Source organism: Condylura cristata, unplaced genomic scaffold, assembly GCF_000260355.1.
Source record: "Condylura cristata isolate star-nosed mole 26May11 unplaced genomic scaffold, ConCri1.0 scaffold00013, whole genome shotgun sequence".
Taxonomy (NCBI): Eukaryota; Metazoa; Chordata; class Mammalia; order Eulipotyphla; family Talpidae; genus Condylura; species Condylura cristata.
Window position 1 is genome coordinate 40664479 of NW_004567114.1, and position 10637 is coordinate 40675115.

Below are 10637 nucleotides of genomic sequence, written 5' to 3' on the forward strand. Positions count from 1 at the left end.
ATAATAAGCCTATTCTGGTTTCAGTTCTGATAATTGTTATTTTCTCATATAGTTCAGATAAACTGAACTTCTATAGTCTTTTGACTATAGAAAATAAACCAGTCATTTTCTGAGTCAAGAATTGAGATTAAATTTCCTTGTGTTCATTTCTAATGAAGAAATAAAAACATTTTTACTTTCCCATACTTGTTTTATTTCACAATCTGTGACACTGTGGAAAAGTGAACAGGAAACCTGTGTGTTTAAATTACCTGTCTAGTCATTTAGATGTGGAGTGAAAAAGTTTAAAGCCATATCATGCTTGTCAAATTTCTCTCTGATTATAGCATCTTTTATAGTAGTATTTCAGATAAGAAAAATCAAGGTAAAGTCAGTGTATAGACTATGTGTCAGAGAAAGTACCTTAGTGTTTTTAGTAGAAGCATTTTTTAAGTAAGTATCAATACATTATGAGTCAATGTGCATCTCACAAGATTCAAACATTTCAAATTTTCCTAATGAATTTGATGTTTTGGTTGTCAGATCATTCTATGGAAAGACTATATTTGAGAGGAATAAGTATAAGAATATTATGAAAAAAAATTAAATGGGATATCCACAAGTTGTCTCTTTCCTCTGTTTTTTTTTTTTTTTCGCCAAGTTTTTTTAATGAAAAAGACCTTTTTGAAATAAGGTCTTTGGTTGCCCACACCTCCAAGTACCTCAAGACCCACTTCATTTTATATCTGTACTACTCATAAGTTTTGGAGAAGATTCTGCTTTGTGTGTATTATCTGCTAGTTGTAGAATTAACATTTCCTTGCTATTTACCAGTTTAGTTCTATAATCTTCATAATATTAACAAATGTGAAGATTTCTATGATATTCATTTTTTTTAATAATCTATCTTGTCTTTTTGTACCTCTCTTCCAACTTTCCTTTTCAATCATTTCATGAGTTCCTGGTTTGTACCAGGAAGAAAATCAGGGCCCCAAGTTAACAATTAGAATATCGCACTAGCTGCCTTCAAGGAGCTCTGTGGTCACGGATATAGAAAATGGAAAAAATAGAGGGAAACCCCACAAACATTGTTAACTGGGTATACAGCATAATATCCAGTCAGGAAGGAGAGCAAACTGTCTACGCATGTGAAGCGTTACCACAAAACTGTCAATTCCTTAACTGAGTATCTATACATGGGGCAGGTAGAGGGTGCTAGAAGACCACAAGGGCTAGGAAACCCAACATAGGAAAAGACTGCTGTTGAAGGGGACTGAGGTTCACTGATCAGTGAAACAGCACGTCAGTGGGTGTTATAAAAGGGAATGGTTTTAAAGGTGTATTTCTATTCAAAATGCCATGTCCAGAATAATACATTTGTGATATTGGAAGTGTTTTCATCAAATGAACTTTGGAAAATCATTTAAACATTTTAAATCTCTCTGGAATTCTTGTAGCCCTTAAAATATAAATATATCTTGCACATATTGTAAGAGTGAAAAATGAAGAATATGCATGAAGAAGTGGGGTTACTAATAACCCCATACTAAAGGAGACGTATCACTGTTACCAATTTGGCTTAATTCCTTCTGGATTAATTTTATGTTAGATTTTTCCCCCCATGTAAGTCTCCTTTTCCTTGAATCGGCACCCAGATGTCTCACTGAGTTCATTTCTACATTTTTTAAATGTATTTGAGTAAAAATAAACTGTTATAAAATAAAAAAATGTATTTGAGTTTCTATTATATGCAAAATCAAGTGCTGAATACTGATAATATAAATCACATACATTCTTCCCTTTAAGAAGTTCCTTGTTAACAGTCACTGACATGTGTCTTACTTTATAAAAATTCAATGTTACTGCTCTTTAGCCACATGTTTTGCTTACTTATTAGTAATGGTCAGAGTCATTCTGTTAGCCATTAGCCTGTTTACCTACTTGGCAACATAGTACTTTTATCAATGAATGCAATCATTATAAGGCTGTATCATCATGTCTTTTGTTACTGTACCATGAATTTATTAACATATCTGTCAGTTTTTTTTTAACTTACAACTATTTTATGAATTATATTAATTTAGGAAGCCAAGTAAATTCCATCTCCAATATATTGCTCCATACAAGTGCATTTGACAAAAATGACAGTTTAACAAAAAAAAAAATAACTAAAATCTGGCAGGGGTTTTCAATTTTTTTTTTTTAATTTCAGAGAGTATTTTTATGTACATTCTCAGTGAGATTTATTGCTTTCCTAGTGATGTAACAAAATTATATTCATGAAGATGAAACTTCTGATAAGGTAACAAGGAAGCTAAAAGTTTTAGACTGGTAACAGGAAGATCACTTAGGATACTGTCACAAGAGAAAAATGGTGACCCCTTCTGAAAAATATACCTAGAATTATGAAAAGAAACAGCCAAATATGAAAGGTACTTTTTGCTATAAAATCCAAAGGAAGTCATTGCAAGTAGCGAACAAAAGGAGATAAGAAAATATTATAATTACTAATTTAGCAGATGAAATGTGTTGACAATTATCCACCATGTCAAGAAATAAATGGCACTTATATTTGGAGATTTAAAAAACTTGTAGGATACAAGAAGGCTGCAATTGTAGACTGGAAGAGCCTTAGGATAAAGTTAAAATTTGTTTTATCAACATATAAAACAAGGAAAATTTCATAAAAGCAAATGAGTTCACTTAACAGAAGAATTTGGAGTAATAGTTACCAGAGCAGAATATAGAATTCTAGGCTATGAAAAATTAGTGCAGGTAGAGCCAAGAGAACCTTATGAAACTTTAGGGAGTTACGAGGTCTGACTGGCCAAGAGAATTGGAAAGAAAAAATTAGTGCTGATTACAACTTTAAAATGTCTTATGAAAAAAGTGGAAATAAATTATATTTTATATTGTTTTGCTATTTAACAAAAACTGTGCTAATTTATGATAAGTGTTTTTTATATTGTTTAGATTAAAACCAAAGTCTGCATTTCCTTAATTTTGATTTGGTAATGAGGAAAGTTTATATATATGAATCAATCACATAAACTTACAAAGGGAATTTTTGAAATATTGAGCATGATAAACATAAGAAATATAGTCAAGGCTTTTTCTTTATTAGAGCAACCTAATAAAGTTCTCTGAATATTCATCTTATTAAACATAGAAATGAGAAATTTCATTCAACACCATTCTTTAACATTTAACTATTTGTTCCTACAATCAGCACATCAGTCATTATTGAAACTCATACAGTGCAAACTTGTCAAAATACAGAAATTAATACTCATAGTGGTTAAATTTAGCCAAGACTATGTCTTGATTTTGGAAGAGATGAGTACATAAAATTTCAAATAATAGCTCTCTAATAAATAGTTGTTAAGCTATAATATCTTTTCATTTATTTCATGCAGATTTATCAAAACTTAGATATTTATTTGGATTGCATATCATAAGGAATTTTGACATATATTGGGAATATTCTAATGTATACTAATATAGATATTTAAAGTAAATGTGGAGACATATGATAGACAATGTAATTTGCAAAATGTTTCATTTACCCCTTGACACTTTAATATTGTTCCTAAGATAGTGACCAAGAGATGGGCTGGGTGGATTAATGCATGATTAAGAAGAGAGGAGTCTAGTATTAATCAAATTATCCATCACTTCAGCATTATTTATAGTTGCCTGCTTCGTGATCATATTTCCACATTGACCACCTTCTCTAAGTTGGTCTCAATTTGAATTTTTTTCAAATTGCTTGTCAATATACATCTGAACAGATGTGATCCTATACTTAAAATCTTAAACAGTATTGAAAAGCTATGTTACCTCAATACAAAATAAAGTAGTTATTCTGTCTTATTCTCCATGTTCTTATTTGTTAAATTTTAGATGCACTTATTTTATCTATAGGATAGTTATGGTAATTAAATGAAAGTATAAAATTCTTAACTCTAGCTGGCCTTCAGTAAGGACAAAGTTAGTGTTAAATGCTGAGATAATTTGTACCTTTTCTCATAGAAGGTGAATAAGTATCATAAGGTCATTCTAATCCTACTGATACAGGATGCTGTTTAGAATAATATCATTATTCCCTGTGGCCACTCCAAATAGAACAAATTATTTAATTAACTCACTTAATTGCCTTTATTTTTAATAACAAAATAGCCAATTTAAAAAATTATATAGATGTTTAAATTGCAGCCATTTTTAGTCATCTTTTCTTGATGTCAGTTTTTAGCAGTATAGAGCTACTTCAAAAAGATAGTAGTGCTTATTGTCTCATATTTTTGATTTCTAATATGCTCTGAATTATTCAATGTTCTTTATCAAAAGAAAAAGTAAATGAAATAAGTAAGTGAAAAAGTAGGTGTAAAGTTACTTAAATAACAAGATAATTAATTCTCTCTTTCTTTGGACTTGAGTTCATTTTTCTCTGTGTAATAAAAGAAATAATATTTCAACATTAGTTGAGAAATGATTTAGAAAATAATTGCTTTTATCCCTGGGCACTGGAGCACAAGAATGCTAGAATGGAGAGTGAAACATTTGTTTTTCATTTATGTGCAGCACTACCTCCATAGGGAGCATATGACATTTATCAGAAGAATAGCATTATTCATATATTTCCAGTTCTTTCCATTCTGGGACTCTAGCACATACTATTTTGATATATGTTCTACTGCATAGATGTGTTTTACTACCTATACATCTGTGTAAGAAATCAAGTCTTCTAGTGGAATAAGTGGTGTTGCTCATAAGAAACTTAATTGAATAGTACTTCTATGTTTTTCACTAAACCCTAGCACATATCCAACACAGTGAGTTCCAGTAAATTCAGCCCAATTTTCACTAAAATCAAAAATAAATTTTATCTGCTTAAATCCAAATTCATATGTTGTTAAAATGTTTTTTTTTAATTCACTTAAAATTACTTTTCCACAAGTAGTGGCAACATTACATCATAACAAATGATTTACAATGACCTCAAATATCTTAAAATGAAATTATTTTTAATTCAAAGGTAAAGAAATAGTAAAAGTCCCAAAGAGAAGTACATGCTGATTTATTTAGCATGTGATACTGTATTCTGTTCTATTACTTTCAATTAGGGAGAAAACAAAGCTGTAAACGTAGAAATTAAACAGCCATTTCTAAACCAGAGTCAAAATTTCCAATCTTATGCAGCAGTTCTATTTCCCTTGCCTATACTTGTATTTATTTTACCTTTTTAATTCTATGCTGTCTCATCCCTTTCTTTGAGCATCTTTGGGTAAAAGATAAAAGCATAGGAAGCAGAAGATTGGAAAACTGAATCCGACCCCCAGCCAGCAGGATGACTTCTGTGAAATGCAGATGTTAAGACCCAGCTAATGACTGATAATGATGAATCACTGAATAGACTGTCCTTATGTTGACCATTCATTTTCCAATTTAATGCTTTGTTTACTTTGCTAATGATTAAAGACCTTACTTGAGTGAGGTCTTGAAAACAATTCAGAATTATTTTAAATGTGGATAAGTGCTACTTACTCTGAAGATCTCTTATTTCTTGACATGTGAAATGTCACATTTCTTCAACCAGCAGAATGTTTTTCCTTATGATTTTATGTATATGAATGTGCTTTACCAGTTTATACTAACCTTGAAAAATTTTCTTTTTCCCATTTCAAGTTCCACCCAATCTGACTGTTCCACAGGAAAAATCACCTTTGGTCACCAGAGAAGGAGACACAATAGAACTGCAGTGTCAAGTAACTGGAAAACCTAAGCCCATCATTCTTTGGTCAAGAGCGGATAAAGAAGTCGCTATGCCTGATGGGTCAATGCAAATGGAGAGTTATGATGGAACACTGAGGATTGTGAACGTAACTAGGGAAATGTCAGGAATGTACAGATGTCAGACGAGCCAGTACAATGGATTTAATGTGAAGCCAAGGGAGGCCTTGGTGCAACTCATCGTGCAGTGTAAGTAATTTCTTTTTCTTTGTGTATCTGTGGGTGACACTGGAAGACAATCATTTACTAGTGATATGAGTTGGTTTTTAAAGTGGTTTATGGTAAAATGATTCTAGATTATTGCTACTTAATGTAATCTATAATTTCCCTGGAATATACTTATTGCTTCAGTTAATACACATTAATAGAAAGTGTTGCATGTGTGTGTGTGTGTGTGTGTGTGTGTACGTGATGATATTAATGGTCTTATGTGGTTGATTCTGACCAAAGAATCAACAAACATAATGGTTAAAACTGGTCATGTGCATTGAAGCAAAATAGCGACTGGAAGTAATTGCTGTTTCAGATTATAATACTTTCTTGTTTTAATGATTTTTATTAAAATTATTTACAGTTCTAATGAAAACATTATAGAAATTCTACACTTTGTATTTGTTCTTACTATTGAATATATCTAAATTCACAAATTTAAGAAGTTTAATCATGTCAGTGATGTTGGGTTACTGAAGTCTGGTTTACCTCAGACTTAAATACCCTGGTAACTTGGATGAGAGGTGTTTGCGATATTGTTGAAAGAACCTAACTAGCTGCTATCTGTTCAAATTCCTATAGTGCTGCAGGAATTTGATTGATGTAATGTACTTGGTGGAAAAGTCCTCAAGGAAATTAATCAATTAGATGAAGCACTTAAATAAATAAGAAATAATATAAGAGGTCTGTATTTATATTAAAGATGTTGGTAGATTGAATTAATGCCTAGTTTTAAAAGAATAAGTAATTGAAGTCAACAATTGTATTTATTTCTGAGGTATGAGATTAAGAGTTGGAAGTAAGGACAGCTAGGTTCTGTGGGCTGCTGAACCCATGTTCTTATATTACAAAAATAGATTCAGTATGCTATTTGTCCAATGAATATACAAACTAGTATTTGTCAATACCTTGACTGATTTCCATTTGATTGTTATTTGTTTTTTCCTGAATAATGCAGAGTTTAAGTGACTGAGTTTAGTATTGTGTTTTCCTCCCTGTCTTTATCCTCATGACATTAAGTTAATGTGTACGTAGTTATATGAAAACAGGTCTCAGATAGAAAGTAAATATAAAAAGAGAAACATATCCTCAATTCTCAAATAAATAAATAAATAAATAAGAGACACCCTCAAGTGACTACAGAGGAAGCTGATACAGTTTAGACTCTTCATTCTTGTTTGCAATCACAGAATACCGTGCTTCTTCTGGAGTTACCCACAAAGCTTCAGTGTTCCTAGAGCTGCCAGGGCAATTAGTTTTCACTCTATTCACACTTCTCTCTGGGAAGCTCTGATACAAATAAAACTGTGTTACTCAGTAGCTCTAGGGAATCCTGAAATAAAGCTTCAGGAATCAGCATCTTCAGTCTTCACAGAATAAACTAAGTTCAGCAGAATTCTCTTGGTAAGATACATTTCTTTTCTTTTGCTTCTTTGAAGTTAAGTTCTGTACAGGATTTTAAAATTAATTTCTGTAATGATGTATAAAGATAAATATGGCACAGTTGTTTCCAATGTGACAAGAAAGCCATCTTGTAAAAGGCACCAGTATACATAGCACATAGGCAAAGTTAATCATTTAATGTAGGTAAACCTATCTGCATCCCAAGGTGACTTTGCAGAACATATGGTGTCATTTAAATGCACTTGCTTTCAGGTTAGCTTCCCGGGTTCACCCAGGATGAGAGCTGGTACCAGCATTATTTCATTCCAGATGAGGATGCTATCATATCTTACAAGAAGCTCTCTTTTGTGTATTTCCAGCTCTTTTGAAGAATTTGGTTATGTGTCTGATTGTTTGCTGAGTACAAATAACTGATAACATCATCAAAATATACCTAAGTGAATCAAACCTGGATTTTTAAGGCACATAATACCCCTAACAGGTTCAGCCTATGTGTTTACTTCAGACTTACCCCTGCAAATCTGATAAGGCAGAGCTTATGATTTTTTATAATAATAATTTGTATACACACACATCTATACACACACAAACATATATATATATAACATATATGGAATATAAGTACTATATTATTTCATATAGACATGTACATATACATAAATACATATGCACATGTGTTTATATCAGCCTCAGCAATTAGTTATCTCACTGTAGCTAACAAGCTCTATTTCCTGTATTTTATATTTTATAATCTATTTTAATATATTTTACATTATCTATTCAGTAAATGTGTTGAGTAAATATAAGTTATGGTAACAAATGGAATAAATACATAAAGCTCTCTACTTGTATCACTAGTTTTTATTATTTAATTTTCAGGGATATCTGAGGACTTGTATGCAGTTTGAGAGCTGAAAGAGCACAAGGGTATAAAAGGAGATGTTAAATTACTCTAACTTATAAGTCCTTATAAAATTTTATTTTTTAATTTATTAAGATCCTCCTAGAAATGTTTATTGCATCAGCACATTCTAGGACAATCTACTTTATAAGCATCCATGCATGTGCACACACCTACAACTACTCATATATACATACATACTTAAATGTAATTTTATCTATTTTAAAATATAAAAGAACAGAAATCAGTCATAATGAATTTTAAAAGGTCCCATACGTCTGAAGTGTTTATTCTTGTTTAGTTTTGAATTACAGGAGCAGAGAAGCAAGTGTAAGTTGGACTTTGATAAGTACAGATTGCAAGAGTCTAAATATAAAGGGCCTATTTATGTGTGTGTGTGTATAAACATACATACATGGATATATGTGTGTGTGTCCTTTACATAAATAATGGAACTACCCATTTAATTTAAAGTTCTAAATCTCTAAATAATATTTATTCTCAGCCAATGTTATGTTACAATTATAAAGCAACCACTTTATTAAAACCCAGTGAGTTATTACTCTAGTTAATTCATCTCTTCTTTAAACGTGTAGTGATTTGTAAAATAATAGAAGCCTATACTACAGGTTTTTTATACAACTCTACTTCCTGTTTGCAGTAACATAATATTCATAATAGTTAAAATTTTATGCACATTGCACATTTCAGAAAAGCACAGGATTTATTCTTCAATATTTCTACCTTCTACAGCTTCCAATGATCACAGATGCTATGAAGAATAGGAAATTGCAAGCATAATTACAGGATTTTGAAAAATATGCTTAAAATTAATCAAAAAATTTAAAAAGTTGCCAGATAAAATTGTGAAATGCATTTTAAAATGTTGATAAAATACTTTTATATTTCCAGCCATTACTTAATTTAATTAACTTGACTTGAGACTGTAAAATTTCTTTTGTTAATTTTCTAATTCATTTTCATTCTAGAAGTACTAAAATATTATAATTGAAAAAAGTAACAAATGCATTCATAGCATTTAAAAATCATAGCATTTATAAAGCTTATTGAAAAAATTAGAGCAATTTCCTAAACAAAATTTCAGTAAAAAAAAAAAATTATTTCTTCATTAGAAAGAAAGTTGAATCTTAATTAAATAAAAATACCTTTTCATAAATATATATTCGACTGTGTTTATTCAATGAAGATAAAATTATTAATTTTATCAGAGAATTAATAATTATATTTATACTATGACTTTAATTTCACAAACAATAACATTTTATTTTTAATAAAATATCTGTCCCATAAATGTTTCTTCTCAAAGTTTTGTGGTGTTATGGTGCACTGAGGGGGTACTCCTAGATCCCCAAATTTGCCCCTCTCAATGGGTTCTGCTATCTGCAGTTTCCTATTCTTCATATCATCTGTGATCACTGGAAGCTATAGAAGTTAGAAATACTGTAAAATAAATCCTCTGCTTTTCCAGAATGAGCAATTGCACAAGATTTTATGACATTGCTCTCAGTGTGAAAGAATTTTAGTAAAAGGTATGTATACAGAAGACAGAGAAGAAAGGATAATAGTTTTCCAATAACACCCAACATTACCTATCCTCTTGAGGGTAAAAGTTCAGCTAAGTAGGGTTGGTCCAAAGCAGGGCCCTCAAGCCCCAAATGCTTGCCACAAGTTTAAGGTGCCATCTGGATGGGAACCATAGGAAAGATGACAGAGGGGCCAGGTGAGTCTGACGTAAAAAGAACAAAATCAAAGTACAAATGAAGGTAAAGACGGTCATTGTCAGCCTCCCTACTTGTCTCTCACACACATCTCTTCCCAGTGTCTCTTCATGCCTCTGCTCCACGTATCTTCACCCATGTTCCCCAAGTCCCTGGTGCAGGTCTAAAGCCGGGAAGCAATTGTACTTCTTCACGTCTCTGTTCCATATGTCTCCTAAATGTTCCCTTCTCCATTTTGAACAAAAACATTAGGTGATGTACATTCTTCAAATCATTTGAATATTGCCCACAAAAATGCTCTTGTAATACTGCTCGTAGAATTAGTGTGAGTTATACAAAGAATTATTTCTAATGACTGTATAGTTTCCACACAACCTCTTATCATCAAATTGAGATTTTCTTCTTTCACCAAAATGAACTGATCTGAGAGACATTGGTTTACTCCTATAAAATAAATTCACTCTTAAAAGTCATATCTGGAGCCCTCCCTGGTGGCGCAGCGGGTTAAAGCACAGCACCAAGAAGCTAAAGCCACTTCCCCATGAGTTCGATTCCCGCCTGCCCCGGACCACATGGCGCGGCAGACCTCTCCGGACCCGTCCACTGCTCCCCTC

The 10637-nt window shown here is 31.8% G+C and overlaps 1 protein-coding gene across 2 annotated transcripts in view; it reads left to right on the top strand.

Moving 5' to 3' along the window:
* MDGA2 (MAM domain containing glycosylphosphatidylinositol anchor 2) overlaps positions 1 to 10637 on the top strand; it is a 663419-nt gene that overhangs the window by 529090 nt on the left and 123692 nt on the right. For both annotated transcript variants that reach the window (XM_004681901.2, XM_012724471.1), the window contains one exon: positions 5665 to 5958. In XM_004681901.2, the coding sequence (XP_004681958.1) occupies positions 5665 to 5958 (294 nt within the window). The remainder of the gene's footprint in view (positions 1 to 5664; positions 5959 to 10637) is intronic.